General features: G+C 37.2%; 1 protein-coding gene, 1 long non-coding RNA gene and 1 other non-coding gene across 3 annotated transcripts; 1 reads left to right on the top strand and 2 right to left on the bottom strand.

The window, feature by feature from the left end:
• Nucleotides 1–14,910: 14,910 nt before the first annotated feature.
• Nucleotides 14,911–15,573, bottom strand: LOC126587073 (uncharacterized). The gene is made up of 3 exons (XR_007610980.1): nucleotides 15,408–15,573; nucleotides 15,081–15,158; nucleotides 14,911–14,988 (listed from the first exon to the last, which is right to left on the bottom strand). It is a non-coding gene; the product is annotated as an uncharacterized LOC126587073 (long non-coding RNA).
• An 899-nt stretch (nucleotides 15,574–16,472) lies between these two features.
• Nucleotides 16,473–16,602, top strand: LOC126588112 (U6atac minor spliceosomal RNA). The gene has a single exon (XR_007611336.1). It is a non-coding gene; the product is annotated as a U6atac minor spliceosomal RNA (small nuclear RNA).
• A 1,604-nt stretch (nucleotides 16,603–18,206) lies between these two features.
• Nucleotides 18,207–20,887, bottom strand: LOC126587058 (violaxanthin de-epoxidase, chloroplastic). Its single transcript, XM_050252035.1, is given in 2 exon segments — nucleotides 18,207–19,833; nucleotides 20,440–20,887. Coding segments are annotated over 2 exon segments (1,632 nt in total). The 5' UTR covers nucleotides 20,743–20,887; the 3' UTR covers nucleotides 18,207–18,504.
• Nucleotides 20,888–21,122: the final 235 nt, after the last annotated feature.

Genomic DNA, 21,122 nt, shown 5'->3' with positions numbered 1-21,122 from the left:
TATACGAAATTAGTTTCAACGAGCCAACCGTTAAACTTGCTCGTATATGCTTCGAGATCACGTACGCCAAAAAGCACGATTCAAACTTGTTCGTATATATATACATTTAGAGATCAAGTAACGGGACAAACCTTTTCGACGGTTATAAACGAAAAAGCACGATTTAACGGTAGTTTTAACTCCGATTTTGATGATTTTTTAGAGCTACACTCCTTGACCCTATATGAATACAATGAACTAATTCGATCTTCAATTTAAAATATTTACACTAGTGGATACCACAAAATCTTATGTTATACTTGATGAAAGTATAAATAAACTCTAAGTGATAGTGAATGTATTGTTTTGATGGGAAATGCATTGTACGAAACTAGTTTCAACGATCCAACCGTCAAACTTATTTGTACATGCTTCGAGATAGCGTACACCAAAAATCGGAAAAAACAAACATTCAGAGATCAAGTAACGGGACAAAACTTTTCGACGGTTATAAATGAAAAAACACGATTTAACGGTAGTTTTAACTCCGATTTTGATGATTTTTTAGAGATACACTCCTTAACCCTATATGAATACAATGAACTAATTTGATCGTCAATTTAAAACATTTACATAAGTGGATATCACAAAAGAAAAAGGCAATGCAAGAACCCCAAAAGAAAAGCAAAAGGAAAAAAAAAAAAAACAATTTGCGCGACGTAGTCAATGTCGCGCAAATTAGCTTTGCGCGACGGTACTTTGCACGACGAAGTAATGCGTCACGCAAAGCTGATTTGCGCGACGTAAGTGCACCTTCGTCGCGCAAAACATCTTTGCGCGACGCATTCCTTCGTCGCGCAAAGTTCCGTTGCGCAAAGCTACTTCGCGCGACGTTTGGTATTTAGCGTTGCGCAAACATACTTTGCGCGACGAAATTTCCTACGTCGCGCAAAGTTCTGTCGCGCAAACATGTTTTTGTACTAGTGGAAGTGTTAGTAGCTGATACTTTAAGAGTAAATTTTGTTTAAATTTTGTTCATAAGTTTTAATAAGAGGTCTTGATTTTGTAAACAGTATGTCGTATTTTACTTGTTCTCTTATTATATTCTAAATTGACAGAAAAGTTGGGTTTTGTTACCAACCTTGTTGAGTTCTTTTGTGAACTACTTTTGTACTAAAATATATTTTCATATTTTCAGTTCAATTATTGTGAGCTAATGTTTTGACTATTAGCTCTTGATGTATCATGACTTTGTTAGTAACATAGTGCTTTGAGTTAAGCGTGCATGTAATCATGGAGTGCAAGGAACTATCCAATGTGTGCCTTGTTTTCCTTGGTTCTACGTTTAGTCTCAAAGTGACAAGTTACTTGAAAGGTATGATTGCATACTTTAGTGGACTCAAGTGATCACCGTATATATTTATCTCATTGAGGTATTCTCATTGACATTCAAGTGGGAGAATGTAAAACCATTTTGTGAATGGCAATTAATTATGCCGAGAATAATTGAGGGAATAGTTGACTTGGCAATCAAGTTAATGAAATCTCTAGGACTCTCGGTGCCTTAAGGAAATAAACATATTAGAGTCCTAATTACATGCAATCAATTAAGGGCCTTTATTAAGTAAATACAAGGAATAAGAGTCATGATGGGACTATAATTGATTTGATATGATTTGGGTTGATATCCTTTACAATAATAGGGAGGAATTGGTTGAAACACTAGATATATAACCTAGGAGCAGTCCCTACTTCCATACCAACTGAAACTCACGAAAACTACAAGCCTATTTCAATATTAGGGTTCATTGAGAGGTACTGGAAGTAGAAGACTACTTCTACTTTGTTCGCAATGATCAATGGCTTCATTTTCGTAATCATGTGTTCTATATTATACAGATAAGTTTAATATAATTAGTCAATCTCTATTTTATATGGATTTGATTTTTTCGTGATCCTAATGTCTTGTTGTTGTGATTTCAGAATGTGTCTTACATATGGTATCAGAGCCACACAAAAAGCTTAGGGTTCGGGTTAATTAAAGGTAGTTGTTTGCCTACATAATATTGTTTTGGTCGGATGTTTTCTACTCTTTGATCCTATGAAATCAGTTAACATGCTTACGCAATTATGTATCAATTAGCGTAATGACTAAGTTTATTATGTTTATATTTTGTGGAAGAATAAAATTATGTATACAATCAAGGTTGGTATTGTTTTCGTAATTCACAGTGAAAAGAAAATTTCGTTTTGAATTGCATTATGACACAGTGTCTTTTCCAATTGCAAGAAATTTTGTAAAATGATTTCAGGTTTTGATGGCGTTTGACCAAACCTAATCTTGGATGATATTTGGATTTATTATATAATCCTCTTATTATCAATTTAGATGCAATAATTCTATTTAATTATTATTAATTAAAAAAAGGGTGAGATATGGCATTGAAAAAGTACGGGGTCATCTCCGTCGCGTGTGAGGTTTTTAGTACCTAATTTGGTTGAGTTAAAATAAAGCTTTTGATTCCAACTAAATTGTGAATTAGATAAAGGTGTCATTGATTCTGGGCAATCAACCTTTATTTTCTTATTTAATTTCTCCATCTCAAAATTGATTAAGTTGAGAATTTACGCTTCCACTTATTGCGTTGCAAAATCTAGCCAATTTTTGGTTAGTTTGCTTATATTTTGGGCTGTTCTCTGTTAGGATTCTGTCAAATTATCGAATTAAATCTTGCAAATGTGAGGTTTTAGGATGAATATTGTATTGGATTTCATGCTTTCATGCTTTAAAATTTGGATTTACTATGGTTAATTAACATGTTCTAAAAAGGCATTCCCAATTTGTTTGTTTTGATGAACCAATAGGTGAAACTATTTGGCAACTTACGTATATATAAAAAAATTATTGTATTATGAAGGACTGCTTAATTTCATAATTTTGATGTGTGATTATTTACATTATTATGAATTGCTTTCAGTCGGTTCGTATTGGGGTTTTCAATTTTTTATGAAATTCAATTGTGGTGTAAATCATTTTTGCCTAAACTTTTGTCAAAATTAATCATGCTAAATTATAATCTTTTCAAACTATAATTATTATGGGGGTATGATTATAATCTTGTCACCAATAGCCAAAGTCGTGTATTAAAGTCTCATTAAAAGGAATTAATTATATATTTTCATTCTCAAATTTTGATTTTATGCATCATTATAGTGTTTTCATTTTCTGAGCAAATATAGTGTTTTCATTTGGGATTAATTCAATTTTGCATTTTTCGACTCTTATCCTAATAGTGCATATGCAAATGAATAAGTTTTGGTTCTTGGTTATTTCTCTATGAAATGATAGTCGCTTCTATCATTGCAATTAATATTACTTTTAGAGTTATGATAGGACTATAATTGATTAGATATGATTTGAGTTGATATCATTTCCGATAATAGGGAGAAATTGGTTGAAGCCCTAGCTATATAACCTAGGAGCAGTCCCTACTTCCATACCAACTGAAACTCACGAAAACTACAAGTCTATTTCGATAGTAAATTTCATTGAGAGGTACTAGAAGTAGAAGACTACTTCTACTTTGTTTGCAAGGATCAATGACTTCATCTTCGTAATCATATGTTCCATATTATAAAGATAAGTTTAATATAATTAGTCAATATCTATTTTATATTGATTTAATTTATTCGTGATCTTAATATCTTGGATTTGATTTATTCATGAAATGAATTCATTGTCACACGACGTTGTGATTTAAAGATACAATGTTACACAAAGAAAAACTTACACATGACTTTATGATAACGATAAAGTCACACGAGACGTTACGATAACGATAGCAGCAAACGTGTTCTATTTTAAGTTATTTCTCAAATAGTTGAGGTGATGGCCAAATCCATCATTTTCTTGTTGATTAAAGAATGAAATTAACTTTGGCCGACGGTAGTATGGTGGTAGTGGCGGTTTCGTTTCATTTAAATGGCAGTTGGAGATTGGCTTCATATGAATGGCAGTTGGAGATTGGCATCTGTCGGAAAGAGTACATTCACTTCACACTTTAGATACTCATCGCTGCCTCATAGAGTTATGGCCGACAAATCATCCAAGACTTCCTTAAAAAAATATAGGGTAAATTACATTTTACCACCTCAAGTTTGAGGTCTATTGCAACCTCATACAACATCTTCAAAACATTTCACTTTCATACCTTACGTACTATTTTATTTCAATATAATACATCCGTTACATTTTCTATCCATTGATCCGTTAAGAGCTTACGTGGTTGTCACATTTGTGCCACATGGCAAAATATAATTTTTTTTTACATTAAAAATATTATAATATTAACCCTATTAAAAATTAAAATTAAAGTTAAAAAAGAAAAAGAAAAACCAAACTAAAACCCAAAAACCCATTCCCCCACCCCCACCTCTGCCATCGTACTTGCCGGCTCCGCTGCCCTTGCTTCCTGCCATCTTCTTCCTCTGTTCCAATCTCTGCAAACCCTAATTTCAATTCTCCAATTTCCCCCTATTTCTCCACTCAATCCCTAATTCGCTTCCCAAATGCAACGCCTCTCGTTCTCCAAATCTACGAGATTCAAAAGAGGGCCAAGCTCAAAGCCGCAGTGACCAAGCTTGAGCGGCCGTGGGAGGTTGTCGAGAAAGCTCCGCAGGTTTGTTGACGAGTAGATTTTATATTATATATTTTACCCTAATCTTAGTATATTTTGGTCAATATTTTGGAAGAATTTTGATACTTTGAATTGTATTTTCAATATAGGACTTTCGATTTCCTTTGGAGCAAAACAGGACCAAATGGACGAATTTTGGAGTAATTCTAGTTGGAGGACGTTTATGAGTCACCTAGCTTGATCGTATCAAAATCTGGGATTTTTCCACCAAGCAGTTATTTTCTGGCGATAAAATAAAGGAGCGATGTGCAGTGCTGGAAAATAACGTTTTTGGGCTTAAATTGCGTTTTTGGAGCCCAATATGACCTCGGATGGGTTCGTGGTCTTCTGGAGAAGTGTTCAGAATATTCTAAACATTAAATACAGCTATATTGGGCTAGTTTTGGAGCAGCTTATGGATCCAAAACGTGGCTGTTCAGATTTTAGGCGAATTTTACCATTTAATTTAGGGTTATGTTTCTTATTTTATTTGATTAGTATTTTTAGTTTCCTAGTGGGAATAAAGGACCGGTTTTTAGGGTTTGTGTGGGGGCTTGGCAGATTTATTGCTTGGCCGTCTACCATATTTCACAACGCTTTCTTTTTATGCAATTTTGGAGACAGAGAGAATTGCTAGGGTTTTGGAGATTTTCTACTTGAAGGTGTTTTCAATCCTTTTCTTAATAATATTTTCTATGATTCAATTATGAATATGCGTAACTAATTCCTTTTGCTAGGGTGAAACCTTGAGCCTTAGCATGAATATATGATTTTTATTTAATTGCTTATGATTGATTGCATGCATACTTTGTTGTTAATCACCGGGATAAAAACTATCTTATTGTCTTAATGCCTGATCACCTTTAGGATCTTTAGAAAAGTAATTTGATGCAATTTTGGTCGAAAGGTTCCCTGAAATTGACGCTGGCTTCTTGTGATTAATAATTGTAATTTCACTTAGGATGAATACCACGTCTTAAGGGTTTCATGGTTTTTCAAAGGGTTTTCATAAAGCATAATGAGTCTTTCGCGTTCAGATTTGATCCGAACGTCCGGACGGGTTGCATATTAGATATACGTTCTATGTTGGAGGTTCCAAGTAGAATATGAATTAGGAAAATCTAACCTTCAAAGTAGCATGTGTAAATCATAAGTAATCGGTAAAAATTCATAGGATTGCTAGGTGATGGTGGATCCCTAGTGCTTTCTTAATTTGATTTCTCCGAAAACTGTTTTCTTTTTCCCCAGTTCTAATATTGCAGATTGTTTATTTTAATTAATTAATTTCGTTTTTATTTTAAGTAGGTTATAAAATCAATCACCTCAATTTCTACTTTACAATAATTAATTGAAATTTGGTTTGTTTCAAATTATTTAATAATCCTTGTGAAGAATGACCTTGCAATATCCGTTTAGACTACAACAACCTTGTGATTCTTGCAAGTATTATAGGTGTTTTTATTGCATTCACATGAGTAGTAAAATCCATATCATTTGTTATACATAGAAGCTTTCACAGGTCATTTTATTTGGAATGGGTTAAGATCAGCAAAAAGGTTATTTGGGTCCTTAGAGTTGTTTTGAGTATATGGAGGGGGGAAGAGAGTGGTAGAGAGGGAGGTGGGGGTGAATCTCTCTTTTATGAACACAACGTTCATAAACTAAATTGAACATATAGTTTCAAATTTAGTGCCTTTGAAACCCGAAGTTTTCATAAAACAAATACACCCATGAAAACCCGACGTTTTTCATGAAAACCATGTCTTAGAACTCGAATGTTCTAAATTTGATGCTTATGGATGATTCATTCCCATAAAGCCAATCACAATCCTGTTCCCTCAATTTCAGTGGATTGTAGAATCATCACAAGTTCGATTCCCTTATTTGGATGTTTCTATCAGAAACCACTTTCTGTGGGGTACATGATATGAATCTCCACTTGACTATTAAGAAGTTGAGAAACCATTGAAGCCAACAATGGCAACGAAGAGTTGAATAAGCTTCCGCCATGATCTTTATTCGAAGAATGATGCCCGAAGCATTACAAATGAAAATACCTCCCGAACGAGGATTCCATGGCTCTTTGGCTCGCTCCTACGAACCGTCTAATCATGAAAGACATTGCCTGAAGCACACCATGATTACGGCCATGAATGAGTACAATTATGAAGTTTACAAATCCGATCGAGTTTTAAATAGAGAATACTTTTCTCGTCCTTCCATGTTTCTAACTCGCTCCTGAAGCAGCAGTGTAGAAAGCAGAAGTTTACCAAATTCTTGGATCTGATTACTACCACAAATGTGAGAGATAATTATAGATCCAGCTTCGGTTAGAGTCTACCGAACGGTATAGACTCAGTTTGGTTGGAGTCTACCCAATGGCTCGACCCAATTCGGTCAAAGCCTACAGAATGGTGATGCCTTGCTTCGGCAGAGATGCACTAAACATTATTACTTTACTTCGATAGAGGCCTACCAAATAGACCCCTCCAGCTTCGGCTGGAGCCTACCGAATCCAATTTTGGGTATGTCTCTCATGGTCTAATTTCGAGTTTGTTTTTACAACATATGGTAGAATCAGGGCCTGCCAAGGTGTGGCATCATGCCCGAAGCATGATCCTTGGTACCTAAAGACCTAAAACTTCAACAATAAGAGATATTATTCCCAAACCTCAACCCTGCAGAATCTACTTCTGTCTCGATGGAATAGATCATTGGTTATGCACCTATTCGTGCCTCTACCAATGTCGTTGAGGAGTACCATTCTAGTAGTCAATATGTGAGACTAATTTTGCTCCTTCAGACACCGTTGGAAGAGAAAAATTTTCACATGGATGGTCTTGTTAGCCGAATCCCTTTAGTAAAACCATTTACTTTGTGAACATTTTTTCCATGTTCTTGGATTCAAGCTTGGTGTTTATTTTAAGTTATGGATAATCTTATTGATATTGTCCTCGAATATGAGTTAATTGAATTATGTTTCTTAATACATGTGACCCAATTCAATTAAACACGTGATTAGGTACGAATGTTGGAAAGTTAGTTGTATGGATGAATGCGATACTATGCACACTGACTTTATACCTAAATCACATCTCTAGCAACGACTTTAAGTCTATCCAACCTGATTAAGAGCATTGACACGCTTCTCGTTTTATGAATGGTACTGAATTACCATGTCAAATACCTTATACTTTATCCGTTTTGGAAGAACGTCGTTAAGTTTCCTTAAGGATATTCGAGATGACAATGATTATGAATGAAACAACTGAAGAAAATAAGTGAAATATCTTTGCACCACATCCAAAAATGAGCCTAAAGCTTTGATTTGGGGCCAATGGGTTGTCTTCCACCAGGGAACACACCATATGTGGCCGGCCTAAAGCCTAGTGATTGGGCAGTTTACTTACTTTGGCATGACCATTTGGGACACTTAGGTCAAACAATGATGCCACGACACATCTCCTTACCCGAAGTAAGGACTTTGTGCCTACAAGCACACTTTGCCAAGCATGTTCATTGGGGAAATTGATTCTCTAAATCATCCCTCACAAAGATACGAATCACTAACTTTTCACAGTGGATTCAAGGGAATACATGTGGACTAATCCAACCAAAATCCAGACCATATAAACACTTATGGTTTTGGTTGATGAATTGACAAACTGGTCACATGTTTATCCACACACATTGCTGCTAAACCTCCTGGCCAATTAAGGGTTCACCACCCTACTTATCCCTTAAAGTTTGGGAGATTGGATAATGCCGGAGAGTTTATATCGACGGTTTTCGATAAAGTATTGTTATGTCTTTTGGGTTTATAATTGAACATCGAATTCCCATGTTTACCCCAAATAGCCTCGCATAGTGATCATAAAGGGAAATTTAGATTATCGCTCTGACTTTGGTAAACGTACCAAGTTTTCAGTTTCCGCCTAGGGCTATGCAATCTTGTACGCAATTATGTTGGTCCGCCTTGATGCTCATTATTATCCAACTTATTCGACATTATAATTGGTTACTGGGTACGAACCTGACGTTTTTCGTATTTATGCATTTGGGTGTGCATTCCACGTGCCAAGTTGCGCCGCCACAACGTACCAATATGGGTTCTTAAAGAAGGATGATAATCTTTGTCGATTATGATTCTCTTTCACATTAGCTCTTTTAGAGCCCTTTCATGCGATCTCTTTACCGCTCATTTGTGGGTTGTCACTTCAATGAGACAGTTTTCCCATCGTTAGGGAGAGATAAAAACGTCAACGTTCATGTAGAACGACGTGAATTTGAATGGACGTTGCTTACTATGTCTCATCCCGATCCCATACCGCACGAGTATGATAAGCAAGTGCGATGAATTCTAACTTTCAGAATGTTGTTCTAGACGCATTCTTCTAATCTAGCTAAAGTGACAAGATCATATACCAGTTGCAAACATGTCTGCAAGAATAGACGTACTTAATGGACATCGAGTCAACGTCCCCAAAGTGTGTACCACCCATGTTGGACGTTTTAGACGGCCCTATTGGATGATCTGATACACCAGTGAATATCCAATCAATCTGTCTTGGCCTGGAGCACGACAGATCACTCAGTTCATAAGATTTACTTCCCTAGAAGAGGAAGACACAGCACAACGATGAATCTATACTTGATCGTTGTCTCAAATCATTTTCATCTCATGAGATTAATCCGGATTACTCCTGAGACTAGAAGTTCTTGGTCCAGTATACTAGTTTGGATAAGTTCATGGAATTGAAATGAGATTACCATCGATGATGTTTTCACTTATATGGTAGCTACTGACATAAATGAAAAGCAACGTAGAACTGATTGGACAACTGAAATTACAATCCAAGTCAAATTCCTTACCAAAGTGTGTTTTGGACCTATCTTTCCTACACTGCCCAAGGTAATCCTGTTATGTTACAAGTGAGAAAGGAAGTGTAATGAGATGAATGAAATAATGCGATATGATGCACGTCTTACAACTCAAGGTTTCTCTCAAGTGTCCTGTGATTGATAGTAGCATTATGAAATGTGGTTAGTATTTTCTCCATGGGGATATAGATACGGAGATTTACATGTAAATTCCTGAAGAATTACATTGATTGGTTCAAATAGTTCCAAACCACATAGCACCCTCTCAACTTGTTTGAGGCATTCACTTACGGATTGAAACAATCTGGCATATGTGGTATACCCATCTAAGTGATTATTTGATCGGTTAGGGATATGAATGAATGACCTTGCATGTTAAACTATGAAGTCTTATTCCGAATTGCTAGAGTTACAATTTATGTTGTTGACACGAATCTCACTAAGATTCTAGAAGAGCTTGAGAAAACTGTCTCGCACCTAAAGATGAAATTTGAGATGAAGGATCTTGGGAAAACTCATTTATGCCTTGACCCGAAGTTGAAGTGTTGTTCTGACAGTACTTTGGTCTACCAGTCGTACTACAGCCCAAAGGTGTTACCTTCGAGTATACATTTGATCGTCCATACGTTATATGCAAATGAGACCCTTGAAGAGGTTATGGAATCCGAAATTCCATATCTAAGTTCAACTTTGTGCTTCGTTGTACTTAGCTCATTGTATTAGACATGACATCTCATTCGTTGTTGATTTATTGGTAAAGATACAACATCGCGCCTACACGCAACCACTGAATTGGTATTAAAGACATTCCCTGAAGGTACTATGAATTTGGGTAAATCCCAACGCATCTCGAGCGGATCCAACCCATCTGATCCTCGGAATGATGTTTGCCTTGTTATTATGCTGACGCAAGTTACTTATAAAACCCGCACAAGGCAAAATCCCCGAATGGTTATGTCTTTATCGTTTAGGGATATCACAATACCTTGGAGGTCTACGATATGACCTTAGTTGTGAAATCTTTGAATTGTTCCAAGACTCACCTTACTTCACCACACCAAAAGTGAGACATGGTTAGGAGTTTTCGTTGAGTATATTCAAAGTACTTACTGCGTTTTCATCCATCGTTGAGTCCTAACAACGATCCATGAAGATTATGCCGCATGTATCCACCCGACCAAGACATGATACATCAATGAAGTCAACGCCAAGACATCTTGCGTCTACATTTACATCAGCAAAGCATCAAGAGATTAAAGTCATGCAAGCCGATCCTGGACAACCTTGCTGACCTCTACATGACGTCACTACTGAAGTCAACCTTCCAGAAGCTTGTCTGAGGAATTGGTATGCCTAACTATTCATATGCAATGCTTGTAGTTCTCATTTGGAAGTTCTGCCAAACTCAGGGGGAGTATCCAGAAGTATACTTACTTGATCTTAATGTACTCTTTTTCCCTACGATTAAGAGCATTTTTCCCACTGGATTTTTGCTACCTAACTAGGTTTTAACAAGGCACCCATCCTGGGCTGATCATACCCTTGTGAGTTCTTCTACTTGTGCTCAGAAGACGTATAGTTTTGACTTAATGCAACTTCTCACTTTTCTCCTTAGCCTATGGGTTTTTCTCCCACCTTGGGTTTTACCATAGCGAGGTTTTGTGAGTTTTACCTTTTATGCATTCTTCCGTTGATCTAAGACTCGCATTCGCTCATTGTGTCGACGACTTCATCAATTGTGTTTACTTCATCACTAAAGACCTGATACGCCATTTGTTTGAGTATTTACACACTCAAGGGGGAGTGTTGCAATTCTATTAGATTATGAATGTGATTGTGTAAACCCTAACATATCTAGGATATTCTTATGGGATTCTACCATATCTCTTAGACTAGATATTATCCTATTAGAGATGTAATCCTAAAAGGGTAAGGAATTAACCTTCCTTACTACTATAAATAAAGGCACAATGGGGTGGAATAGAACACAACTCACAATTATACATCTCTCTCTTTCTATCTACTATTGTCGCACCCCTCTCTCTATGGCCTCCATGATTGTTCAGTAAATTATGTACTCATTTGGATGTGTTTTTAAAATGACTAAAATCGCTTTTGGTGAAAATGGTTTTGGAACCAATCCTTAGTAAAAATGCAAGTAAATTCTAGAAAAACACTTAAAGTGCTTCCTGGAAGAAGCACATAACTGATGCTTCTTGCAGAAAAACACTTTAAGTGCTTTTGGAACCAAAAAATATTTTCTCTACAAGCACTTTCAGTCATTTTAAAAGCACATCCAAACAAGTCCTATGCCTAAAACAATCATATATATTTTTTATTTTGTGTATACGAATCTGTTAAATGCATTGAATTTAATTGTTTTAATTTATAGGCATCAATACTGGACTTATGCGAAAAAGAAATGGAAAATGACGATTTCGGATGTCTAGAGTAATTCCAGTAGAGCAAGAGTCTAAGTAACGTGACAAGACATGTACATTACAACAAGAAAATGAGACTGCAACGGTTTTGGAAATCAAATGGACATGGGGATGCTATTCAATAGATATTGGGAGAGAACTTAATTACTAATTTTACTGTTTCCGTTTATTTTTCTTTTCTTTAACAGGGACTTGAAAGTCACTAGACGTAGGATCAATGGTCATTTTAATTGGTCTTTAGTAAACCTTAGCCATGGGTTTTATATATCTCCGGTCATTTTAATTAACCTTTAGTAACCTTTGCCATGGGTTTTATATATGGAGATAGATTCTCCTTGTGATGAAGGAAGCCACCAAAAAAACCACAAAACATCATCATGCATTTCATAGAAAGCTACGACAAGGAAGCGCAGAGAGCTTTTCTATTTTCTTTTCTTTTCTAGGGTTACCATGTAGTCTGATCATAAATATGTAATTTCTTTGTGGCATTGTTATTATCATGTTTTTCATCTTTATTGAGTATCTTTTGCTATTCGTAATGCGCTTGATTTTCATTTAGATGCTTGATCACCATTTAGGTATCAATTAAGTTGATTTGATGCAAGTTGGAGTAGATGTCATACTTAACTTGGGTTTAACTTCTTGCAATTGATACCAAAAACACCTATTTGTAGATGCCATGCAATTAGGGTTTGTGTGATTTTCCAACGATTTTCATAGAGCTTAATGAGTTCTGACTTGTTTAAGTTTATTTAGATGTCGTAGAAGGTTAACATGTAAGGATACTTTTTATGCAACCAAATATCATGGCCGTTGAATAATTTAGGGAAAATCGATCATCAATATGGAGGAACTACTTGAGCATAACATAGTGAGAGAATTAAGTAAAACTGGTTACAGTGAATTTGGATGCCCTAGGTCTTATTTTCCTATGTTTTTAATTTTATTATTTCTTGCATTTTATTTTCAAGATGTATTTCATTTTAGTTTAATTCAAATTTTCTATCTTTTCCGTTAAAGCTTTGCAAGTATAATTTGTTTCAATTTAGTTAGCAAGACTTTTAGAATCAATTCGACATTTGTGGGATAATATCCATACTTATATTCTATACTGTCATCTGATTCGTATACTTGCGAGGACTACAATTTGAGACATAATGAAGCTAATTTTGATTATCTAATTTTTGCAACTAAGGAGTCATGATTTTATGGTTATATAAAAGAACAACCGAACTATAATACAAAGTGTCGAAGTTTCTTTTTTGAAAATTTTAATGTATTCGCAACACCGTCAAATGATGTTTTGAACTCCCTATATGTTACGAAACTTGTATAATCATAACACCATTGATTATTCATGTCAACAAAAAAAAAAAAGATATGCTAAATTGGGCTAAGTGGCTTTCAAACTCTATGTAATATGAACTAACACTATGCTTTCACGTATGTACACATGCATGTGAAACCCGATGTTGTAGGTTTGTAACCCCCAAAGAGTTAATGCAATAGATCGAATCCTCCTTCTTGGACGACACATACTTTATTGCTATTGTTTGTCTTCGTGTCGTATCATGTTGCTTCTCGATCTCCTTATTTCCCCACTATCTTTTTTCTTCTTTTTGGCTAGGTTTATCCACTCTTACTAAGTTGAAGCTAGGTATATGTTAATACATACTATGCTTCTTTCTCTTGTATTGACACATTCATATCCCATTAACACAAGCTACAAGGCCGAGATATGCTAGTCGCCACTAAATTGACCATACTACCCCATCGAAAGATGACATCACAAGCCAACTTGATAGCGAAGTTTCACACAACAGTAAACACATAAAAAGGCAGTGCTATGCATAATCAAGAGTATGATTATGTGATTATTACAAACTAGAATAAACTGCAATAAATGAATCATCACCTAAAGTCCAATGGATGGATGCCTCACTACCAAGCCCACTTGTCACCTTCGGGGTCCCTTGAATAGAATAACCCTCGTTTTGAAATCACATATATTGTGAAAACTACATACATATAATACTACAATAATAGTAGTTAAGTTCATATCACATCCCTCATCATATCAAAGAAAGTAATATCAATTACATAATCAAAGTAATTTAAACGTATAGCAAGCAGATGAAGTGGCATCTACATGATCGATGACTACCGCCTACTAGTGTTTCTAGCCTCTACTAGAAAGATAAGTACCTGCAAATAACATACAGCCGTAGCTAGCTATACGACATGTATGATGACCATGTGGTGAAAATAAATCACCAACGGTATCAAGATATCAATTTAATTTAACTGGATATAAGTCTCCTCAAAGACTATCAAGAGTAGTAATATGCATCAACATATAATAATAATTTAAAACATTTTAGTTTTCAAAGGAATCCACTCACGGGTAATCATAACGCCTTTCCTCGATAGGCTTCTTGCCTAATTCCTCTTTAATCTCTAATACGCTTGTGAATTGATTATAAAACTAAAATAAGCTTTCATGAACATCCTAGAGAAAATCGTCTAAAACTACCATTTAGACATTGAATTAGCACAAACGGAGAGCACCACATAATTCAGAACACCGAAAAACCTAAAAATGAGTCTCAGGTCCTGCACGCCCCGCCATGCTCCGACCAACGCCACCACGCACCGTGGCATCAGGAAAGATGCGCCACCGCATGGTCACAGGTGCCACGCGCTGGTCACAGGTGAGAGTTAACAGTGTTAACGGAATATACTTGCTGGAGGGAATATGTCGTTAAGTCTAACGGCACAGTTGATGTTTCCGTTATGTCCAACAGAGATCGGCATTGACCGTCGCTGGCGTAGTCGCCGGAATCTACAGGAAACGATCACGGCTTCCCCCGAGTTCCAAATCAAAGGTTTCTCAATTCTTGATAGAAAATTACCCTAAAGGCTCAGGAACTTACCCAAACACGTTTTACAAGGAGTGGAGGTCAAATCCACCTCGGATTCGACAGTTTTCGCTCGGAAGAACCCGTCGGAAACTGCAGAGGAAAACGAGCATGCATGCATCAAAACAAAGATCCCCAACTTGAAATTCATCTAAAAAACTTCACAAAAATGCTCAATAGCTTACTCGGGTGTGCTGCAATAGGTTTTGGGGAAGAAAGCACCACGAACTCGCCGAAGTTTGTCCGTTCACACTCGCCGAGAACTGGAAACAGAGAGAGGATTGCATGCATGGATTAGAACTCGAAACTCAAGTTCAAACTTCACCATTATAAACCCTAGATTAGAGTATAGTTATTCAGAAGCATTGTAACCCTAGCAGACTTCGAACTCGACAGCTTTCGCCCGAAAATGCAGAGGATGCGACCCTCGAGTTTCAATATGAAACCATGGCAATGCAGCACAAAACAACATAGATAAACCCAGAAATTCGAAGAATAAGCAAGAGCCTCACCTGCATTCAAGAACGGAGCTCAAAACTCTCGGATCCCATGGCAGAGCATTGCCCGGTGCTCCGATGGTACATGCAATAGTATGGCTGGGTTCCTTGTGTCCCAGAGATTAAGATTACAAGGTTTTGGGTTGGATTTACTTCAAACTCGAAGAGAAATAAGGATACAAGCTCCCGGAGCTTAGATAGAGTGAGTGAGTTCGAGAGTGAAGAGAGAGAGAGGGAGAGAGTTCAATTTGAATTAGGGAGAGGAGGACCGACTGACCGAGAGTGGGTTAATCCCAAATAGAAAAATTCAAACAGTAAAATTACCAAATTACCTCCCCATAAATGAACCCTCGAGGCTTCGATTCGAATTTTGTTTTCGATTTCACATTCACGTACATGAATATAGTTAGGAAAACATAAAAAAGTATAAGATATTGGATTTCGAATCGAGGCTCGAAAATTACATAAGACACCCATTCAGAGACAAAAATCGTCTTTTCACATGTCTCGAGAATAAGTTATATTATTTTAAGGTACAAAGCATAACATGTATGGTTGGCCTGTTTGTTTTCTTTTTCTAATTATAATTTAAGGGAAATAATTCGAAACTATTACATAATTTATGAGAGAGGGCAGTTTCGAACCTGTGCCACATGAGTGAAAACCTAAGACTCTAGGATATTGGGATGTATGAACGATCAGTCTTTAAAAGTATAATATATCATTCCAAAATGTATAAATATAATTAATCTCCTCCTCTACCAATAAATCGGCTCTTCCTATACTACCATTCTTTTATTTATCAACATTAATATCAAATTTAAGTATGGACAAGAACAGAGCTCAAAACTCTCGGCTCTTGAACGCATGCATTCCTTGGTTACAACTTACAAACTAACGAGTCACCAGGACAACATTTTTGTGTAAAACTACGCTCTCGTGCTATTTGTTTTAGACTTCATTGAATGATCTGTTATCCACTATAGCACCAAGCCCAAACCAAGGAAGGAACACTATCCCACATCGACCAAAACACAAAGTCTTGTCTAGTTTATATGGCTTCTAATAACAAGTAAGCCTGTGTTCGTAGAAAGGAGAGATGGTTGGCATCTCCCCTGACAGGGACGGGAACAGCTTTCGAGCTTACCTGTTACCACACATCCGGTTAAGGCTACCCACCCTTGCGGTGGATCTATAACCCTATTTTTATTTTGTTTCCATTTTAGACAACATCTACGTTTACCAAACTCTCTCAATATTAATGGTGATACGAAGATATAAATATGTAGGAGTTAGCCTTTCAAAGGGTTATGAACGAAGGTATAAAATTATTCTGATTTCTTTTCAACTTTATGCATTTTCCCTTTTATCATGTTTGATCCTATCAAATGGCTATGAGTTGATTCCACCGGACCGTGAATTCCTCAGATGCAAAGCGACCGTCTTCTTTTCACCTTTTCGACAAATCCGAACCAAAAAAATCAATATTTCTTGCCGCTCCACCAAGTCTCCTCCCAAATCCCCGCCGGATTTAGCCGAACCCAGCACCACCAACAACAATAAGAGAAAGAACAAAAACTCATCTTTATCTTTGTCCGAACAACTCCAACCTCTGACCACAACCACTCTTCGACCCTCCTGTTAACACTGGGCATTTTTAGGCCCACCCAATGGTGCAAGTTGAGGAAAGAGCCATGAAAAGCCCAAGAGAGATTGAGAAGCCCATGGCCTAAAGGGCTTAGAAGAAGATATATCCAAACGCTCTGAGCTTAGCTTGACTAGGGCATGTAAGGGTTCCTCCGACCACCAGGAGCACGTCAACAGGCTGATTTCTTTATGACGCAAATCTCCAAGAACAAGCCTACCTAGATGTCAATCACATCATGTGGCAGCCCCCAGTTAGTGGCAGAGACCTAGGATGTGATGTAAAGGTAGTCGAAACAATTGTCGGGGAGGCAAGGTTGGATAACCAAGGCCAAGCAAGGCGTTTGGCTCACAACATGTTGACAGATGGTGCCAATTTGGTTGAACAAATGTCATTTCATCGCTAACTGTTGGGTTGATAGGTGAAAAGGTGTGAGCACCCTAGTATACATAGGTGGCACATTAAGTGCCAAGTTGGGGAGACCCAAGGGTGGGAGGTTCATTTAGGGCTTACATAAAAGGGGGAGGACCTTCTGTATTGGGTGTTGGACGATTGAGAGAAGAAATAATTGATGTATTAATTGAGTGCTATTTAGTATTGAGATTAATACACTAACATTGTGGACGTAACCCAAGGTTGAACCACTTAATTTGTGAGTCCTATTCACTTCATTTTGTATCCAAAGCCCACCTATGGTTCATCATTTAATTTGTTAACCTGCAGATTTTGTGCGTTAACACCCCCTTCTCCCAACACCAATCGCAGTTTATATTAAGCCCGAGTTATGTGCTTCTTGTAGTGCTTTTCCAGGATTTACTTGCATTTTTACTAAATATTGGTTTCAAAAATATTTTCACAAGGACTTTCAATCATTTTAAAAGACAATTTCAAATAAGTCCTAATTCTTTACATTGGAGTATAAGATTCGGAGAAGAAAACCAAAAAGCGGAAACCATCGCCCTTTTTAAACTCTTGTATAATAACATGGATCTAACAATATAAGTCTTGCACCGGAAATGCTCTGAACATGTACCAAAGTATCCAAGGCTTTGATGGATCTAATTTTTGTTAAGAAAATCCATAATCATACTAAGAGAACAGAAAACCGAGCTTATTATATTCGATGAATTAACCTTTTTCAACAATCTAAATTATACTAACAAGGCAACTTTACAAATATTAATACATAAAATTGAGCTTAATTCAGCTAAGTGAAAACATATGATAACAGTCAACAAAAAAAACATATGATACCAGTGATTTAATGAGAAAGCAGGCACCTTAATCAGATTGTTTGGCCAAATTGATCTTCTATTGCACAAGAGCAATTGTGTGATTAAACTTTAATCGCTACCCTTTCAACAATCTCGGAAAATCCCTTAATTTCACAGCGCAACTAGCGGAGCTACTTGCCCAAGCTTCCAATTCGAGTCTCCGACTCTTCTGTGCACAAGGGCGTTTTGAAGTTCAAACATCCGCCAAACCCAACAAGGACGCCCCTTGCTGATCCTTAACCTGTATCACTGAATGCAAACTTGAACCCTCGGGAATTCCCAATGGAGGACCTAAACATGAAGCATTATTAACCGTGTACAGCTCCCACTCTTTAATTCCACACTTCTCTAGAGCAGAAATTAACCTCGTCCTAGGCACATCTTTTGGGTATGCCCCATCCGGACTGACAAGCACAGCACCGGTATAACATTGTCCTGCAGCTCGAGCAGCACCGCTATAATAAAACAAACCCCAACTAAGATCATCAGCAACATCCACAATTGTCCAAAACTCATTCGATACAACCCCATTGTCCAAGACACTAAAGTTGAATGTCCCCGGTATTTTGCTTCTCTTGACTCGATACTTCCGCCTCCTCCAGACCATCTTCCCCTCCAATGTTTGTACCTGAAAAACTGGCTCGTACCAAAATGACCCTCTGGCCTTCCCCCTCTAAAAGAGCTGGTACTGACAGGGAAATTGATCATAAGCTGGGTTCTGCCCTGCCACAACACGCCAACTCCAATTCAAACTCCCCAACCAACCAACGAAAAGATCTTCAGCAGTTTCGTGGCACAAGTCCTTCCCTTGAAATTTAACCATGGGTGGCACATACGGTTTGTCAGGGATCTTTGCATCCAATCCAAGACAATTATGTTTCTGCAACACGCACAGAGAAAATGCTTCTAGATTTGGACTCTCATACGAAGCAATGCACCGATAGTTACACACTTGATCTACTGGGCTGCACCGATTCAAGCATTGAAGTGCTTTCCGACAATTTGGATCCAAGAGGCAGTTTAGTACCTGAGGCCCGCAGTTCTTCACCATGCAGCTCAGTGTAGAAAGACCTCTTGATCTAAGATTCTTCAGGATTGGGACTGGTCTTATGTAAGTGTTAATTATAACCAATAAACAAAACCTTATATCATCCGTATTATGCCGATCCCACGCCTGTGATACAGTCTGGATCACTTCCTCTGATCCACTGTTCATTGATTTTTGTGAAATGTCAAAGCTTTTGCCTAATATATTTCCCTTGGTTTCACTATGAATATCATATCCTCCTAATCTGTTTGCTAAATTCGGAGATGAGTCAAAGCAGATAATGTTTCGAATATTCTGACCATTAGTTTGAATCCATTTAACTGATTCTTGGTTCGTAACAGAAACAATCACCAAAATATCTGCACGTTGAAACTCCGTGTGGAAAACTACGGCAATTTGATTATCAGATTTGCACATGTCATCGGTAAAAACAAGCATTTCATATGCTTCGTCTACCCATTTCAGTCTTTTCGCCTGTTTACAGGGAAAGTATCAGGCAACAAGCAATACAAGCGTAGCAGCCAAAAACAAAGCACAACAACATACCACACAAATCTAACTCGATCTAAACCGCCTTTTCAATGGTAACTGACTAAAAGAGATATAACTAGAATGTGGCATCTGTTAAAGTGTCAATGACGGAGGCACCTTCTTTCCAAGGTCTTAGTACGAGAAATTTTCAATGTCCGGAACACAGGCCAGTACATCACATGTCATTATATAATTAGAGTAAAGTTTTTTTTTCAAGTGTCCCTCCAATTGTATAATAACATATGTCATATCGCTCCATATTTCTCAGCAACTAAACATTAATATGAGGAGGGGAAGGGTTTGAACCCGAAACGGGGCGCGGTTTGAAGAGGAATGTCCTATCCATCGTGACAATCCACGACTTATAAAAAAAGTAGTAACATTTCATCATAACTGACAACTCTATTTTATTACTTGTTAGAAATTCGAGCAATTTGTTGAAAAGAAATTATAAAAACAAATAAGAAATTAAGAATCTGTTTGATTAAATGTTGTTCTTGGATTTATAAAGAAAAGTAAAAGAAAGCAAAATTGAGAGCGATTACTTACAGTGTGGAGCATGACCTCTTCCCAAGGTGTGGACTTGAGAGGGCTGAGGGTGCCTTGGCCGACAACTGCTACTATTCTCACCGGCGTTGTCTCCTCCGCCGTCACCACCGCGCTCGAATTCACTTCCTTAACCGCCAAAACCGGGGGTGGCGCACGGTAAATTGTTTTTCCAACTGCAAACGGGGAACATGGAAAATGAAGAAAACCGGCTGCTGCGGAAGCTGCGAACCGCCGGTTCAATGAAACTGCGGTTCTGGGTTTGAAAAGCGGTGGAACTGAAGCTGCTTCCAGAGCCATAGTCATGACGTCACAGCTCACCTGGCCACTCTCTGTCTCTCTCCTCTGTCTGAGGTGGTTTCCATGGAGGAAGAGAGTGAGGTACAAGTATAATTTGGGAGAAAAGATGAGGGGGGAGAGAGAGTAAAGTGGAGGGAAGGAGGGAAGAGTGACTGTTTTTCTGGAGTTAATTTGGCCACGTGTTGCCACTTATTTATTTTTTATTATTATAAACCAATACTATTATTATTTTTAATTGTATACTAAATCTTTTGCAATTATTTTTTTGGCAAACTAATTACACTAAATATATTTAAATATAATAAGAGTTGAACACAAAATTTCAGAATTAGTGATAAATATTTTAAATTAATTGATATACAAGTTAGTAGCTAAATTATGAAGTA

This window comes from Malus sylvestris, chromosome 10 (genome assembly GCF_916048215.2).
Source record: "Malus sylvestris chromosome 10, drMalSylv7.2, whole genome shotgun sequence".
Lineage (NCBI taxonomy): Eukaryota > Viridiplantae > Streptophyta > Magnoliopsida > Rosales > Rosaceae > Malus > Malus sylvestris.
Note: the sequence above shows the minus strand (reverse complement) of the source record. Positions and strands in the feature narration are given on the sequence as shown.